This window comes from Frieseomelitta varia, unplaced genomic scaffold (genome assembly GCF_011392965.1).
Source record: "Frieseomelitta varia isolate USP_RPSP 00005682 unplaced genomic scaffold, Fvar_1.2 scaffold_191, whole genome shotgun sequence".
In the NCBI taxonomy this organism is placed as follows: Eukaryota; Metazoa; Arthropoda; class Insecta; order Hymenoptera; family Apidae; genus Frieseomelitta; species Frieseomelitta varia.
Genome location: NW_025109650.1, coordinates 160,531 through 178,868, shown reverse-complemented (window position 1 = coordinate 178,868; position 18,338 = coordinate 160,531). Strand labels below are relative to the sequence as shown.

Here is an 18,338-nt window from a genome sequence, read left to right as displayed (position 1 = left end):
ATAACAGAAATTTGAACATGTGTTACTATGAAAATAATATTTATACAAACGATTATTTCATTTTATTTTTTTTCTTTTATTTAAATCATTGATTGTACAAAGTTACATATATTTGAGATGATCATTTCGCAATGTGTGTATGCCAATCAGTGATGGAAAATTCATAAAGAACATAATATTTTTATCGTTTTCAAATGTTTTAATTTAAAAGTAGCATTTTATTTGTTACGCTGTGCAATTCTCTTGTTACTTAGAAGCATATAAAAACATAGAAATTATGCATAGAGATCATACAAATATAACATTTAAGTTAGATAAAAGAACCATAAAATCATAAAGCGTTCTCGTTTTGTATATGATTTAACCTTTTAGAGACGATAATCCTGCTCTCATAATTTCATCAACCAAAAGAAGATTACTAGCGATGATTGTGCTACAAATAAAAGTTTATATTTCAGAGAAAATATCGGTAGTGTAAAATCTCAATTTAAATAAGGTTTTATAAATGTACTTACCACGAATTAATAATTTGTTTCTTCACATTGTAATTATCATATATACCAGCATCTGTGGGTTTCAACGCTTCACCAGTAGAAATGTCTAATCCAACTGCCTCGCCTAACGTAGATCTTTCTTCTAACAACTTAACAATTGTATCTTGTGCATCGAATCCACTATTTACAGCTAGATAAAAAAGAAATATTGAAATATATAATTCTGAGAAGACAATTGATAATTTGAAACGTTTCACGTACCGAGAGTTTTCGGAATGACGAGTAAAGCTTCTGCATAAGCTTGTACGCCCAAGCGTTGTTTTCCTTTTACTTTCTCTTTGTATAAATGCAGTGCTTGACTAGCAGCTACTTCGAAAGCACCAGCACCGGGAATAATTGCGCCATCATCAATAGCATTTTTAATGGCTCTTAGGCCATCTCTTACAGCGTCTTTCAATTGTTCTAAGGTATATTTATTTGGGCCCTGGTATTATTAAATTATAATTATTGAAAATCAAAAACGATTAACATCATTTAAAAGTGTAATTCATTATTCTACCTTCAATAGAATCGTCACGGAATTCGGTTTTTTGCATTCTTCAATGAACGTGTATTTTGTCTCCCCCTACGAAAATTATTTTTAATCAAACGAACAGGTTTTTATTCTATATAAAAGACAGTTCTTTTGATATCGTATTGTTCAAAAATTGTTTACCAATACGTGTTCGTAAACAAGTCCAGCCCATCCCAAGTGTTCCTCCTTCAAATCGTCAAAGGAATTCATAGCTGTTCCACCGCAAGCCAGCGCTAAGCGTTCCATGTTTCTACGTTTCGCTCTACGCAAAGCCAAAATGTTCTCCCGAGCGAGCATATCCAACGACGGTGGATCAATTCCCTTCTGATTTATCACGACAAATGATTTGTCCGTTCCGTCACACAATTTCTTCTTCAGCTCAATTATTTTCTTTACCCGGTTGTCGATGAACTCACGTTCTGCAGCTACCAATTTCTCACGTTCCTCGGCAGTTTTGTAAAAGAATCCGCTATTTACCTTTGTAAGAAAAACACAATTTCAGTATTCACAATTAATTCTTTCTCCACATCGATCCAATTACCTCGCTCTTCTCATATTCCAAGCTAACATTGCAAGTCAATATGTAAGCATTCTCTACTCTCTTAGGCATATCTGGATGTCTGGATCCATGGTCGGTTACAATACCACGAATTAAGTTTGTGTCAGCCGCGGTTCTGTGCTGCATTTCCATTAACTCGATCATGTGCAGATCGATCTCCTGATCCTTTTGCATAATGGTTAAAACTGCGTCTACGCAGATCTCTGTTAGCTTGTCCGCTACGGTGGGATGAACCTTAGTTCTGAGTGATGTTCTAGCAATGTTTATTAGATTTTCCTTTGTTGGCTCGATTAGGATTTTCAATGAATCCAGTACTTCCAAAGTCTTGATTCTAGCTAACTCGAAACCTTCGGTGAGCATTCTGGGATGGAGGCCCTCAGATATATATATATCAGCCTGCTTCAAAAGTTCCCCAATGACTAATACTGTGCTAGTTGTACCATCCCCAGTAACATCATCCTGAGCAGTGGATGCTCTGGCAATCAGAGACGCCGTCGGATGTTGTATTTGCATTTCATGCAGCAATACATTTCCATCCTTGGTGATTTTAATATCACCTGCTCCAGACACCAACCTTGAAAAACATTTGAATTGCACAGTTACAGTGATTTCATAACATATTCGGTGACAGTATGAAAATGGAAATGAAAATGAATATTCTCTTTCTTGAACAACGACTTATATAGTGTTATATACTGTATGTACCCGGCATTTCACGGAGCTTTAATCTTACCTAATAAGGATAATACACTTAGTTATGACGTTTCATGACACGCAAACAACAGTCGTAGAAAATAGAAAGTACAAAATAACTTCCGTAACTTTGTACTTTCTAATTTCAACATTTCTCTCTAACTTCTCAAACAAATGACTCAGAGGATTGTTAAATTCGCACGTGAGAGTGAGTATACATACATCTTCATGGTACCCTTCGGCCCGAGATTCGTTCTCATTACATCTTGAATTCCCTTCGCAGCTGATATATTAACAGCCAATGCTTGGGCAGCTCTAGCAAATTCAGCTTTAGGATTCAACAAACTGATTGCTGCCATTTCACTAAATAACAATCAAAACTCGCTATATCACAATGTATCCTCCGAGCACGCTTCTATCGATGGCTTCAACTGACCTGAACAATATCGAGTGGACGACGTTCAACGATTTAGGGATTTTTTTTTCGCGGCATTCCAACAAGAGCACAAATTTTTTTCAGAGAGCTCTCAACTTCTTTTTGAAAATTCGTCTAAGAAACTAAAAAAAAAAAAAAAAAAGAAATGATGTTAAATATTTCGTTCTTTACTTTATTTTAAATTTATCTTTGAACAGTTTTTGAGGATGATCTAAGATTTACTTGAATTTTCGCATATTTAACTACTTGTGAGAGATTGTGTTTTTTTTTATCTGATTTTAATCTTTTTGCAAATGTCGGGATAATTATTCCTAAATGATTTTTTATTACCATGAGCGATTTTTTTAGAAAAAGATTAGTCATAGTGTATGACGTTTTCGATAATCATTTTGACGTGAAAGATCACATCATAGAAAGATTACATCATAGACATCAGTTTAGAACACGACGACGAGGTGAAATTAACCTCAAGTAAAATTAAATAATATTCTGGTATTTTTAATATAATTGTTATGTAGGGAGATGTTGAGCATGAAGTGTAAAACCATTAATCCAATAGGAACTTTATTATGTGAGTTTCCTTTTTTATTTCAATACTAATATTTAATTCAGTGTTAATAACTTAAAGTTAATAATTTAAAGTTTAAGTATTTTTATTATTGAAAGTATATTGTAGGTAGAACATATACATCAAATCTTATATTCGTCCCAAAATGTGAACCTGTAAAAGATACAGATTTATCAATGTTAAAGGATTTTATCAACAGTCACAATAACATGTGTATATTAACAGGAGCAGGAATATCCACAGAAAGTGGGATTCCTGATTATAGATCAGAAGGTGTTGGCCTTTATGCGCGAAGCAATCGCAGACCAGTTCTTTACAGAGACTTTTGCAATAGTGCTGACATTAGGAGGCGATATTGGGCCAGGAATTACGTAGGTTGGCCAAGGTTGTAATTCTTGTTTTTCACAAGATTAATCATCAAGTCACGTATGATGAACATGTAATTAAAAAAATATTCATTTCATAGATTCTCTTCAATTAAGCCGAATAGTACGCACCAAATATTAAAAAAACTAGAGGACTTGAACAAAGTAAGATGCGTCGTCACTCAAAATGTAGATAATTTGCACACAAAAGCAGGTAGCAGAAAAGTGATAGAATTACATGGAACAGCTTTTAAAGTAATGTGCCTTAGTTGTAATGAAAGAATATGCAGATATTATTTGCAGGAGATCTTTGATAAGATAAATCCAAATATGACTGCAACCAGCCAAATGATAAGGCCTGACGGAGATGTGGATTTATCACAGGTAAATAACATTACAAATATTTTAGAAACTTCAAGGATAATTTAAGAAGCTTTGATTGAAACAAATTGTTTTAATTCAGGAGCAGGTGGAGGGATTTCAAGTTCCATCGTGTGAAAACTGCGGTGGTGTTCTTAAGCCAGACATCATCTTTTTTGGAGACAATGTTCCGCGTCAGGTTGTAGAAAGTGTTAGATATAATATCGAGCATTCAGACTCTCTGCTAATTTTGGGCACAACACTAACTACTTTTTCTGGCTATCGAATAGCGTTGCAAGCTAGCCATGCCAAAAAGCCGATAGCTATATTAAACATTGGGAAAACCAGAGCGGACGATCTCGCAGAAATTAAAATGAAGGGCAGATGTGGCGACGTTTTGGCGAGGATTTACTCAATGATGGATCAGTGCGAGAAATGTACGAAACGTTAATTAAAAAACAGAGAGTAATTCAATTTATTTTTCATATTATTTATTTACATTTACTTTACACCATGGCTGTGATTAGTTTAGATCAATTCACCACAATGTACAAATAAATGATGTTTTTCTAGTGTATTTTTTTTTATACAATACTTCCTGTAACATTATACTATTTTCATTCATTTTATATTCATTTCAAGGTATAATTTTTTTAAAATTCAATCAAAAAAGTACAATCACTTTTTGTATTTTCTTAGATATTTTCCAAGCACTTTCTAGAGAATTTTCTAGAGATTTGACCAGATCAATTCTAGGGATTTTTTTTGTAACAGACATTATTTTTCGATACACAACTATTTTCGTTGTTATGCTAGTACGTAAATGTTTCTATAGTTGGTGGCATCGCTACGTTTCTATAATTGACAAAATGTCGTTAGCAAGGTTAGTCTTTGTGATTTGCCAAAATTATTTCTTTTCTTTCTGTTATCTATAGAATTCCGAAATGTAAAATCTGTACGTTATATGATAAAGTTCGCGAAACCCTAGAATTTTCTAAGTGATATATTTCAGTGTATTTTGATGTAATCCGATGCTTATTTGTCAAACACAACAAACGACATAACTGCTTTGTATTTGCGCGATTATTGTAATAATTTTACTGTTCGCATTATATTTTAATATATGTCATTATGTTATTTATTTTAATCTGTATCTTGCTTTGTAACAATACTGACAAGATGTTTTTGTTACAGTTTACTACCTGCGCCATCGCAGGTGGTGTGGGACAGAGAAGATGAAGCACGGGAACAGAAATTGCGACAGAGACCTGTATCTGCTCTTGTCAAAGCAGTTGTTACTGCTCCACCGTATGGCCAACGTAAAGGATTTGTACCAAGAAACCCAGAGGTAAGAGATTCTGTTTATTTATCTTTATGTAATAAATATAGTTGAAGCAAGTGAATGTTTCGGTATCTTCTTTGAACTGTTTCTGTAAGTGTCCAATTTACTTGTATAAATTGTACAGGATTTTGGAGATGGTGGAGCATTCCCAGAGATTCATGTGGCCCAGTATCCACTTGGGATGGGGATGAAAGGAAAAGAAACTACCAGTAATGCTTTGGCAGTTCAGCTTGATGCCCAAGGGAAAGTGAAATATGATGTCATTGCTAGGCAAGGCCACTCTAAGGATAAGGTAATTTAGTGCACTTCAATAATATCATTTAATTATGTAGGCATTATCTTTGCTTGTTTTATGTTCTGCAGATTGTGTACAGCAAGTTGAGTGATCTACTACCATCGGAAATTACAAGTGAGGAGGATCCCACTTTACAGCGTCCACCTACTGAGGAAATTGATGAACTGACGGAGAAAACTAAGAAAGCATTAGAAAAGATAACGAGATCGAAGATAGCTGCGGCAATGCCAGTAAGATGCGCCGAGAAACAAGCTCCAGCGCAATACATTCGATACACGCCCTCCCAGCAGGGACAGTCGTTCAATTCCGGGGCTAAACAGAGAGTGATTAGAATGGTGGAAGCTCAGATAGATCCTTTAGAACCACCGAAATTCAAGTGAGTTTCATTTGATATAAATTTTCTTGGGACCAAGTACCTGAAAAAATTATATATTAATTGCAAACCGTGTTAACTACATTATGAATAATGTAGTGTTTCTTAATTATAGAATTAATAAGAAAATACCGCGTGGTCCTCCATCACCTCCAGCGCCAGTGATGCATTCACCTACGAGGAAAGTAACAGTAAAAGAACAGAAGGAATGGAAAATACCGCCCTGTATCAGTAATTGGAAAAACGCGAAAGTTAGTGGCTTCTCTCACTATCAGTCACTGTTGACATGTTACTGACGGAGATTTTATTTTCAGGGATACACGATTCCGCTAGATAAACGTTTAGCAGCAGACGGTCGCGGGTTGCAGCAGGTTCATATAAATGAGAACTTCGCCAAATTGGCTGAAGCTCTTTACATCGCGGATAGAAAGGCTCGAGAGGCGGTAGAAATGCGAGCGCAGCTTGAGAAGAAGCTTGCCCAGAAGGAAAAAGAGAAGAAGGAGGACCATTTGAGGCAATTAGCACAGAAAGCTAGAGAAGAACGCGCTGGCTTAAAATCAGCTGCGATGGGTTTGTATATTTTCCCTGTGCACTTTTGTTTAGTTTGTCTACAATTTTTGGAATTGATTATTTTAGAATATTTAGAATATATTTGTTTAACATCAAGTGTTCAATAGCGTCGTGTTTTTTGCTATTGTGCAGAGAAATCGGAAGAGTCACGAGAAAGAGATCAGCTCAGGCAAGAACGACACAAGGACCGGGCTCGAGAACGGAATTTGGCGCGCGCTGCACCTGATAAACGTTCCAGATTGCAACGCGAACGAGAGCGAGACATCAGTGAACAGATCGCACTTGGTTTGCCAGCGAAGAGCATTCCCAATAGTGGAGAAGCACAATTTGATCAGAGATTGTTCAACACCAGCAAAGGAATGGATAGTGGTTATGGACACGATGACGAATATAACGTTTACGACAAGCCCTGGAAAGATTCTAATTCCATTGGCTCTCATATATACCGTCCCAGTAAAAATATTGATAAAGATACTTACGGAGATGATTTGGAGAAGCTCGTTAAAACGAACAGGTACTTGATTGTCGATACAATTTAAGTTTAACTTTGATTTCTTAAAGACACTCGAGGAATTAAAGTGGAGAAGGAAGTTCCTGAATGAAAGTGTTCTTCTATAAAAATTTTTCTCCCATGATTTTAGATTTGTTCCGGATAAGGAATTCAGTGGAACCGACAGATCAACAACACGCTCAGGACCGGTACAATTCGAGAAAGATGAAGAAGATCCTTTCGGTTTAGATCAGTTCTTGAAACAAGCCAAGCGCGCGAGCAGTTCTACCACCACGACGACAAAACGCAAAGACGAGCGGGAGCAACGCAGAGACGATCGTGACAAACGAAGGAAGCATTAATTTTCCTTATTGTTTGATACTTCTATCAAAGTTTTAGAACAAAATTTCATTTTTTTTTTCTAACTTTCTTTAAGTTAATTGTAGAATTAAGTAACTGAAGCTTAAAACTCATCGTTTCAATTATTCAGTTGAATATTCCAATCAACGGGATTTGCAAATTTGATGTAGATATAAGATGCCTTACACAATTTTCAAGAATATTTCTTTTCGATTCTCCACGCCATGCGACAGAAGCATAACTTTACAAGAAACTGGAGGGATGTATACAAACTGTCTAAAATCGCTAAATATATCGATTATTTAGTACAACTTCCTGGGTAATTATTTACGTTATTATTTAGGAGGGCAAGGACATTGGTTTGATTTACGTTTCAGACTCATAGTTCTTTATTAACACAATGTGCATACAGCGTTCGTTAGATTAACAAAGGAGGCGATACTTTCGTACGGGGAGCGATTGTTATTTCTTAATTAATAACGTAGTTATTTACTTTCTCATCAAATATTTTTTTTTTCTTTTCATCAAATGCGCTAAAGTTATCGACACTTTTTTTTTTTCTTTACATGTTGTCGGTTTTCGAAGATCGCGTCAAATTGAAATCGAATCTAGTCACCATACATTCGCGAATAATTCATGTTAATGATGTAATTCGTGTTAATGTCCCAATGTTATATTGCTTCGATGTTGTATGACCGCTATTCACTACCTTTTCTCATGATTCCCAAGCTGCTCTTCTTTTAAGTAAGTAAATCATTCTAATGAAAATTATAGTATCATGTCTACTTTGGTACCCACTAATTTTACTAATGTCCGACTGAAATTTATGTCTCGTTTCGCCTATTATATAGATATACGTATACATATGAGATCGTGCGAGAAAACTTTCACATGATAACAGTCATTAAACTGCTTAAAACTGCTTAAAGATAAAGGGATAAACTGTACATATGAGATTGGGCTTGAAGAACGTCGAAGTGCAACTACAACGATCGATGGATCTTCGTCCATGAAGCGGATGTCTTCATCGTTTTTAAACGAAAATTCACAAGATTTACAGAAATAATCGTGACAATGGGCGAGTTCGTGAGAGCGTTCGCGATGGTCTTTTTTTTTTCTAATTTTCTTTTTCTTTCTCATGAGTTTCCCTCTAAATACGACGACATAGAAGATGGTCTTCTTAATCAGTCTTTTTTCATTGTATTTTTTTTTCTTTTTTTTTTCGTTCGTAAGAAGTTTATCACAGAAGAATTTCCGCATATTGATTCTTTTCTTTCTTTTCAACTCTGGGAACCTGAACGAGCAATTTGTTTCATCGTTCATGCAAATTGACGCGATCCTTTAATGCTAGACTGACCTCACACTCTTTATTGTAAACCACAATCCTTAAAAGCTATGTTAAAGTTTTCCTGACAAAGTTTTATGGAATTCTTTCACTCTCACTCTTTCTCTCTCTCTCTCTCTCTCTCACTCATTCTCTCTCGCGCGCGAACATTACAGCGTAACCGGAGAACTCTCCTGATGAGAAAGACTAGAATTAATAACTCTGAAGACTACAGACTCGTTACGGATCCATGGGAGCCTATGTACAATTAGGATGAACACTTTGCCAACTGTACCAAGTTGCGTTCGAGTTCTCTCGGTTTTGCTTTCCTTCAGCTGTGAACGACACGTGTGTATTCGATGGAAGAGATACAGTGTGAGGTTGTAATTTAAATCATTAATCAACAATATCGATTGATGTAACCATGTTGTGTCCAAGAACTGTATGCATCTCGTAGCAGAATCTGGAATTTTAGACCGTATAATAGTTACTACTGGACTGAGTGAATTTTCGTTTGAAATGTCATCTCGTCACTTTTAATCCAGAGAACGCGAGTGTGTATCTCTGAAAATCGCTTGATCAGAAAAACAAGCTGATTCTCCAACGAGGATACTTCTTCTGACAGCTGAAGCATTCGAATTACGCGCGAATAAGAAGATGTAATGTTTCAAACAGACGTTAAGAGTGCTTATCGATCAGCAGTGCAAAAATGTTAGTCACTTAAACCCCCTCCAAGATCATCGTTAAAGAGAACTACGAAAATAAATTCTTAAAGTTTATACAAGAATCGGTATAATGCGTGCGCAAGTTATCACAACAACGTTAATTACAAAGAAACTCCCAAAGTCCGGAACGAATTACAATAATGTACAGTGTATCAAACTTCACTGATTAGTCATTGAAATCAATGGACATCCCATTTTTATTTTTTTTTTCTTCTTTTTCTTTTTTTTCGTTTAATTATTATCAATTGGTATTGCGATCGCTGGTAATGTATATATGTACAAGCTCTACTTCACTTTTCCAAATGTAATTCTGCAACCTTCAAGGGATCCTCTATCTCCCTAATAATCTTTAAGACGATTAGTCAGTTTCTCATCTCCTGGATGATAAGTTGTGGCAGTATATAAGGCATACAAGTTGTCCTCTTCCTCCTTATAACGTTTGTTTAAGATGACACTGTGAGTTAGCTACGCGCGCGCTATCGGACGAGAAACCAACTAATTTGGTTAATTGATTCTTCTCGTTAGTACGCTGCTTTAGACCAAAAAAAAAAAAAAAAATGCTCAACTCTGAACACACAAGCAGAACTACAATTTGTAGAAGATTATGAGAATGTACCGTGACAACAGAAAAACGCCTCTCTACAACTTCCTTTTTCTTCCAAGTGTTAATACTTATAAAGACTGCTACCTTTAAACGATTTATTATTATTATTTTTTTTCACTGATGTGATATTAAAAACTTGTTAGACATCGACATGCATCTAATATTGAAAGGGGGATTGCTTATCGGTTTCTTAGGCTATGATGCATTTTTTTGTTTTTTTTGTTACAGGGTTATTATCATTATCATCATTGTAATCATACAATTGTCATTATATATCTATTATGTACAATTCTTCAAGTATAACTATGTCGATACTTGCAAAAAACACGATATTACACTAGAACCACTCTTTCTCCATAAACCGTTCAGTTTTCTTTTTTTTTTTTTTCTTTTTTTATCTTGTAAGATGTGAAGAAGATACTTTGTATCGAGTCACATGGTTTTTTTCTTCGTTGAAAATCGGTTTATGGAATTCTAAGAAACCAACAGAACGATTATCTACATGCGTTGAGGGAGTTACGTCACCCTCTGTTGGGAATTATTATAAATACCGTAAGAAAAAAATGAATCGAAGTTTCTTTTCTCCGACGTTTTTGGATTGAATAAATACTATATATGCGCGTCAATAGAGGCTATTTCAATTCGCTATCTTGCCAAATCTGTTTCTTTTCCTTCTTTTTTCTTCTTTTTTTTTGCCTCGAGTGATCGCGATTGGATCCTGCCCAACCCAATAAATTTACACTGCCTATTCTATTTTATCTTCTTACTCTCCTCTTGTTACTTTTCCTTTCTTCGTCTTCGCGTTGCGACGTTTCTAGGCTCCATCTGGCTGTGGGATGACAACGTGTCTTCCATTTCTTTGTCTTCGAGATGCATTGGCCTCTTTAATCACGCATAAAGTCGGCGTTCCTTTTGTTTCCTTAAAAGCCGTAGGGAAGCGAAAGGGTTCACGTATTCCATCTGACAAAGAGCATCCACAGTATTCGAGTCACTTTATATTTTGGCAGTATCAAACACGCAGGATACAACGTTCAAATTTTCACGAGGGAACCGTTTGGTATCTCTCAACATTGCAAACATGATCTATATGCAATGCTATAACTGTAATGGAAGTTATTGACGTTACGTACAAATCCGTACGTAATACATGGAGCATATGTAACTTTGAAGAACAGTTTCTCATGAAAATTTGAGTAGCATATCCTGTGTGCTTGATACTGCTATAATGGATGTGCCTCTCCGTGGGAGTTCCATTTGGCCTGTTATCTCTTAGGTAGCACCGGAAGGATATATTACACTTCCGTGGTGCGACTGTACGGGCCGGACTCCTCCGATTGTGAAAGCTTTCGTTCCCGTTTGGCGAACAGACCTCCTAAAAAAGATGGCTGCTGAGCCAGTCCTTTAGCACCGCCAGGGATCGTAGCCCCTGGATGTATAGGATGAACTTGTCCAGGGTGTTTAATGCCTTGGCTCATTGAGCTGGCAGATGTGGATTGAAAAGAAATCGACATACCGCTATCAAGTGAGCCCACGCTTCCACGTCGTTGTGGTTTTTCACCAGCAACTGTAAGAAACAAAACAAAACGAGAATATTCAAACTTCAAACATTTTAATTTTTACCTTACAGACTGAAAGTTTGGAATATCAATATTCTACAGATATGAAGAATTTGAATAAAAGATCACGTAAAATTGTTAGACAATCCCTTGAAATGAAAAGAAAGAAATTGTTATTGACATTTGTGATGTGAATAATTACTAAATGTCTATCCATCTCTAGAACTAGCAGTCTTCGTTTGACACAGAGAAATTACGAACGCTAGTGTATTTTAGTGTGTGTCAGTGAACGTATATTACGTGTTGACACGTAAAATACAGATTAATTTCACTCACATTGTTCGTGTATGTCCAGAAGGGAATTACTAAGTGCAGAACGCTTTAATTGGGTGTCCATGTCAGTGGTTTCTGATCTTTCGGGGCAGGGCCCCGGGCAAGGGCATATCTCGACGTCTGCCACTCCAGAGTCTCTATTTTCAGCGCCACCCCTGGCGCTTCTGCTGCTCTTTTGCCGTTCTAGTTCCGTCTCAATCCGTAAGGTTTCCATCTCGTCCATTTCGCTGATGGACTCTCTGAGATCCTCCACGAACTTGCACCTGTCGTGCGCGTTCCTCGCGTTGAACGTGACCAACACCTTTCCATCCACGCGCTGGGAGAGCCTAATCCCATACGGATAATCTGAAAGGCAAAGGTTCTAATTGGAGCAAAAGGATAAGGTAACAAATCTTTAGTATTCCATACAGCAAAGAGGATAGGTAACAAATCTTTAGTATTCCATACAGCAAAAAGGATAGGTGACAAATCTTTAGTATTCTACAAAGAGGAATAAGTGAACTGTTTTCAGGATAAACTGAAACTCACGAGGAACTTCGAACAGCGTGACCACCATCCCGCACAACGGGAAGCTCTGCCTGAACGTGTAAGTGACGCTGTTCTTCTTCTTGCTGAGAATCTTCGTCACGACGAGGAGATCGTTGAAGAGGAATACTTCTCGTTGGTGTACACCCGGCCTCTCCTTCTTGTGGATGTCTGGGATCTCGTACAGTCGACAATAGCAAACTAATCTTCTATGAGGCAGGGCCATGTTGGGCTTCTTGCCAACGATCGTCGCCTGAACCTTCATCACTTGAGAAACGTGATCCGAGCCAGGTTTGAACTCGTTCTCCTTCACCCTCTCGTAAATTCCAACCAATATGTCTCTGTCGATGTCGCCGCAGTCGTCGATGCCTCTGAGATTTTTCACAAAGTCGTCCAGCCTCATTCGACGCTCTGGTTTTAGGTTCGGCGTGTGCAGGTCGGTGTTCAGCATGATTATCGCGAAGGCCAGTACAAAGACAGTGTCCGCCGAGCGTAGCCTGGACACCACGTCCGGGTTGCAGTGGCAATAACGCTGGCTGAACACCTCCATCAGTCGTTCTATCTTCTGTGCTTCGCCTGGCATCCGGAAGTACGCCTGGAACTTCCTCAAGGCGACGTCCACTTGCATTCCTGACAGATCCAGTTCGTGGGAGAAGCATCTGGAAATTATAGGAACATTCACTGCAATCAACTTGTCCGTTTTCTGAGGTATTTCCAGGTATTTCAAGTCTTTTTTTTTTTTACTTCACACTCTCTGAAACCGCTAGAAAGTTGAAACAAAAATGTAATTTGTATATTCAAGCTTCTTCGCGTTCCATTGTTTGTCCTCGACGTCTGAAACGCGTTAAATTTTAATTTCGGCCTCGATGGTTTCCGAAGTATACCCTTGATCATTCCGAACTTATTCTCAAGTATATCCGTTCCGCCAACACGTGTTTCTTTTTCTGTCTACGGTTGTGGCCCAGTTGCACTGGCTCACGTTACACGCTGCACCCAAAGACGATTCTTTGGAACTCGAATTTAGGTTTATTTTACGGCGGACCACCTACTGTCGTCTTTGACAAATTTTAGAGATACCAGCTTCATAAACTTAGAGAGCAAAATTCCGTACTGTTTAAATTGTTTAACAAAGAAAAAAAGATCTCGCATTTTTCCAACTATTATTACATTAATATTTTTCTAATTATTATTATAGCGATCGGTTGGTAGTTGCGCGACAGCCGCGACTGAAGCGTTGTCCGCTACCAATCCTCCTTGACCTAAATTTTTCTCGAAACTACTTGAACGACCGGCAAACGGATCAATGCCGTTTCTAGTAGCTCCTTTCACGGGCGGTTCGCGGTGAATTACCCTTTGCCCACCGCTGAGGCAAAGAACTGCAAAGACGTAGCTACTGAAACGAAACAATCGCGTCCTTAAACGGCGACGCGAAGAGAAAACGGCTTTCCATAATAAACAACGAGCAACGGACCCGAACGTGCGTGTTTCCGCTACGTCGATCGCCGATCACCGTGATAAACAAATAGATTAACTTTCTCTGACTGACGCTGCCCCCTATCTTCACTTTCCTTTCCTCTTCTTTGCAGAAGAAATAACGACGAGCGACGCGTTGAAATGTGGAAATGTGGACAGAACAAGATGCTTACTCAAGCACAGCCATGTTGAAGGGGTTCTGAAGGTTTCCTAGGTATTCCCCAATCATCTGTTTCGACAGGCCTTTCCTACTGATCAGAAATCTCGCCACACCCTGAGGACTGTTCTCCAAGAATCCTCGCCTGATCAAGTAACTGATCCCCCTTTCTGGTTTCTTGTTGAACAGATTTAGGCCAACTCGGTACTGACGTTTCCTCACTGTCTCGGACACTTTGTAGCTCGTCTGCGGCATACTTTCCGGATGGTCCATCAGAGGAAGCTGGTACCCGGAACTGGCGTGAGAGTGACCAAGATCCTTCACGCTGTTCATTATGGTGTTCGAGTCTGTCGTGTGGTTGGAGCATTCCTGGTGTTCTGGCGAACTTGACTGTAGAGACGCAGAAATAAAAATGTGAGGAACGCTTACACTGCTAAGTTCGGCCAGTTCTTTTCTTCTCTTTTATAATACAGGATTTAAAAGTGTACAATTTTTTTTTTTTTTGTTTTCTACTGCGAGCAATAATTACAAATTCAAGTGAATTTCGTAGCAAGGATTTTCCTTAATTTGCGGCGCTTGCCTCCGGGCATTGTGAATGGCAGATTCATCAGAGTTGATTTGAAATTGTGACGACGTGTTTGCAATGTTACAATTAAATTAATTATTATGGTACCAATGATTCGAAAATAAACAAGAAGGCTATCTCAAATAGACAGACACTGGAAGAAGAGCAGCAATTTATCATGTAACTAATCCAAATAAAAATGACCTATATATCTAACGCACGTGACAAAGATTACTTCATCGTTTCGTTCTTCTTTGGAAAATTTGCGCATTAGGGGATAGACGTTTCGCAGCAACAGAGGAACAGCAACAAACAAATCAGTCTTCGTCTTTGAATAATTCGTCTAGCCGAAAGTGTCTGAGAAGAAACAAAAGGAAGAGGCGAAACAAAGGGGGCTGGGAGACACAGACACAGAGACGGGAAGGAACTCACGATTCCTTTATGCTTCCACACAGGTGATCCTCTTTGGGCGTCTCCCTCGGAGCTCTCGCAATTAGTGGAATCGCTGCCAGAACTCTGCACCGAGCTTAGGCTACCGTTCTCGACGCTTTTGCTGAGGCCATTGTGACGCGGCTCCATGGATCTGGACGTAATGGAAGACGTTCTTTTTGGCACTTCCGGCGGCACCTTTTTCGCTGATCCCCTCGTTCTGCCGGCGGAGCCAAGATGGCCGGCGTTACTCCAGTTCTGGACCGCCTGTGTCTGAAGATTGTGGGGCGTCGACGGTGACGTGCACGGCGTCCGTAGCAGATCCCGCGGCGGCGTCTCTTGCCTGATGCTGCACAATGTCTCCTAGAACAATAACCGCGACTTTCTTTTACCCTTGTTTAGTCCAGGCCCGCGGCTTTCGGTATTTTTATTAAAATAATTGACGAATACTTGAGAGATAGAGTTTCAGAAAGAACTTGATCTGCTCCTTTACAGCTCCTGAACCAAGGAGATTCTTTGGATTCTTGTTCTATTGGAATGACAGTGTGCTCGGGCGCACAGCGAAGCTCTTTTATATCGATTTACTTTCCTTTCTTTTCCTTCCAAACCACAGTTCTGCTTTACATTTAACATACAAGTATAAATCTAAATGAAATCGAACTTAAACGTTTCAGCTTGCCTCTCTGTTTCCAGCGTTAACTAACCAGAGATCTATCGGACAGTGTTTTATCTCTTGTCGGCGGTAACAAATCGCACGTTAATTAACTTAAAGTACAACAACAGATCCTATTTGATTTCAATCTAACTCTTTCTTTCCACTTGGTTTGTCAATTCAAACTAGTCTTCGTTTTATCTTCTACCTGCTGCCGTAATAATCGACTCGAGTATTGTGTAACGGAGGACGTACAAACAGGAAAATCCTTGCCCATAAATTCAACCAATTCGGTTACAACACTGTGAGAAGTTCCAAAAGAAAATATGTGCAATGAATCCCCTCAGAGTGCCTATCAAAATTCCTACCTAAAGAAGGAGGTAATGTAAAGTTCTTTGCTTCTCAAAATTCAAACCTTCCTGACCAACAGTGAATACAATGAACCTACGGGCGATAGACATTCACAATCACCTGTGGATTGTAATAGTGCATGCTGGAGCCGCTTTCCTGGGAGCTAGACTCCCAGCACGGGCTCGGCGGTAACTGTTGGTGTCTGTTGCAGGGACTCGGCGCCAGAGAGGGCGTGTGCCTGCCACTTTGGTGCACGTTGTGATTGGCGTGCTGATGGCCAGCGACCTGGGCCTCGCACCTGCCGCTCTGGCTCCTCGGTATCGGCGACTGCGAGTTCTCCACGTGCCTCCTCTCCCTCAGGGACATGCTCCTGATCGGCATCGGCCTGTTCGCCGTCTGAGGCTGTTGTATGTAAATCTGGCTATGGTACACCATCCTCTCGTGCTCGTTCACGCTGGCGGCTCTCTCCGTCGTTTCCTGGAGCTTCCTGCTGAGACGTTTCTCAGCCTTGGCCATCGCGGTGATCGCCGCGAATTTCTTCAGCAGCGTGTATCTCCTGAAGGCTCGCTGAATCGTCAGCGCCGCGTTTCTCGCCTTCACGCCGCCGTACTTCCGTTCCAGCATCTCGATCTGCTTGTCCAGCAGGTCTTGCGACAATTCGTATCTGTTCAGGGAGTAAAGGTCGGTTAGCGATCGATGCTGGAGGCCGTTTAAGAAAAGTTTGCCCATGGGGAGGACGACTTTTCGTTTTGCTTCGAAACGAACTGTGCAAAAATTAAGTAATCTCCCGTCTCGCCGTTCAGTTTCGCATCGGAGCACGCGAGGTATGAAATGGCAAAGTGAATTTTGAATGGAACTGATGTGGCAACGAAGACGAATGTTCGCGGACTGTTCTCGTAAGTTCAACCCTTCGTTGAGGATTCGTTTAAATTTCGAGGGAAATCCCGAACGGCGAAGAGATTTCCAAATGTCAGATCTCGCCGGAACTCCCAATTTCGAATAAGTTTCGATAAAATTCTAAAAGCTCGCAGCCCGTCGTGAAAAATTCTACGAGAACGAAATCCGAAATCCGAAAGAGAAAGCCTCCGAAATCCAGAAAGAAATTTCTCAAACTCGAATCGAAAATTTTAAAAGCCGAAGGAAAACTCGAGGATCAGCAACTTATCCTCGAATAAAACAAAAAAAAAAAAAAAAAAAAAAAAAAAAAAAAAAGAAAGAAACATAATAAAAAGAAACGAAAAAAAGAAAAGAAGTGCGATTAAGTCAATTAATCTTACGCATTCTGCAGCCGGCATCTCTTCAGCACGTCTCCGTTACGTACAGGTCCTTTTTTAAGATGATTCTGCTGATATCCTGAGGCCTGTGGCTGGCCACCGTAGCCCTGCACTATGGTGCCGTAACTCTGGGGCTGATTGTAGCCGGCGTGAGCGTACACTCTCACGTTCGGCGTGGAGTTGTACGGGCCGTGCGCGTAGTTCTGGTTCTGAACGTACGACTGGCCAGTGATGTAGGACGTCGTCAGGGACGTTTGGCTGCCCGACGAGTACACGCCGTGCATACCGCCGCCGTGCACCTGGTTCACGCTCGCCGCGTGCTGCGACGGCCTCTCCATCTTCTGCGGGAAACTGTGACAGAAATTCGATGGTTTTATTCTTGCACGAGCTGGGACGGTAAACATCTAATTTGAGGATGAAACGGAACTTTCGAATTTCGAGCGGACGAAAATTACAGAAATTTCAGAACTTTAGAAACTTTGTAATGCTTTTGGTGAGGAGATTTTAGAGTTCTTGGAAGTCAAGGACATTGGAATTCTGAAATTCTGGAAGTCTGAAACTTTGGAGCTCTAGAATTCTAGAACTAGAGGGCAATGAGATTTTTTTGGATTCTAGGATTTTAGAGTTCTAAAAGTTTAGGGCTCTAGGATTTCTGGAATTTCAGCACTCTAGGATCTTGGAGCTCTAAGAATTTTAGAAATCTAATGAAATTTAGAGTTTTGAAGCTAGTAAATTTAGGATTCTAAAACCTTAGTACTTTAAGGCTCCAGAACTTCAGGACTTTGGAATTCTGGTACTCTAGAATTTGAGGGCTTTAAAAATCTCAGAAGTCTATGATAGAAATATAGAGTTCTAAAATTCTAAACCTTGCAACTTTAGGATTCTAAGACT

General features: G+C 39.3%; 4 protein-coding genes across 9 annotated transcripts in view; 2 read left to right on the top strand and 2 right to left on the bottom strand.

Annotated features, from left to right (window-relative positions):
- Positions 1–55: 55 nt before the first annotated feature.
- LOC122539121 (T-complex protein 1 subunit zeta) lies at positions 56–2,783 on the bottom strand. The gene is made up of 7 exons (XM_043673777.1): positions 2,543–2,783; positions 1,610–2,201; positions 1,210–1,545; positions 1,054–1,119; positions 756–978; positions 516–684; positions 56–433 (listed from the first exon to the last, which is right to left on the bottom strand). Exons 1-7 carry the CDS (start codon positions 2,677–2,679, stop codon positions 361–363), a joined length of 1,596 nt encoding a protein of 531 aa, XP_043529712.1. The 5' UTR covers positions 2,680–2,783; the 3' UTR covers positions 56–360.
- A 298-nt stretch (positions 2,784–3,081) lies between these two features.
- LOC122539123 (NAD-dependent protein deacylase Sirt4) lies at positions 3,082–4,520 on the top strand. The gene is made up of 4 exons (XM_043673783.1): positions 3,082–3,327; positions 3,433–3,709; positions 3,791–4,073; positions 4,153–4,520. The coding sequence occupies exons 1-4, from the start codon at positions 3,279–3,281 to the stop codon at positions 4,498–4,500; spliced, it is 957 nt and encodes a 318-aa protein (XP_043529718.1). The 5' UTR covers positions 3,082–3,278; the 3' UTR covers positions 4,501–4,520.
- A 283-nt stretch (positions 4,521–4,803) lies between these two features.
- LOC122539111 (puff-specific protein Bx42) lies at positions 4,804–7,790 on the top strand. The gene is made up of 8 exons (XM_043673760.1): positions 4,804–4,932; positions 5,244–5,397; positions 5,516–5,683; positions 5,755–6,062; positions 6,175–6,310; positions 6,374–6,629; positions 6,762–7,143; positions 7,271–7,790. Exons 1-8 carry the CDS (start codon positions 4,859–4,861, stop codon positions 7,479–7,481), a joined length of 1,689 nt encoding a protein of 562 aa, XP_043529695.1. The 5' UTR covers positions 4,804–4,858; the 3' UTR covers positions 7,482–7,790.
- Positions 7,791–9,772: 1,982 nt separating this feature from the next.
- The window catches only part of LOC122539108 (IQ motif and SEC7 domain-containing protein 1), a 118,406-nt gene continuing 109,840 nt past the window's right edge, over positions 9,773–18,338 (bottom strand). For 4 of the 6 annotated variants that reach the window (XM_043673746.1, XM_043673748.1, XM_043673747.1 and 1 more), the window contains 7 exons: positions 17,451–17,798; positions 16,294–16,837; positions 15,174–15,533; positions 14,193–14,566; positions 12,550–13,205; positions 12,025–12,366; positions 9,773–11,696 (listed from right to left, as the gene is read on the bottom strand). In XM_043673746.1, the coding sequence (XP_043529681.1) occupies positions 11,425–11,696; positions 12,025–12,366; positions 12,550–13,205; positions 14,193–14,566; positions 15,174–15,533; positions 16,294–16,837; positions 17,451–17,798 (2,896 nt within the window). In that variant the 3' untranslated portion in view covers positions 9,773–11,424. The remainder of the gene's footprint in view (positions 11,697–12,024; positions 12,367–12,549; positions 13,206–14,192; positions 14,567–15,173; positions 15,534–16,293; positions 16,838–17,450; positions 17,799–18,338) is intronic. The other 2 variants (XM_043673750.1, XM_043673751.1) reach the window with 2 other exon arrangements.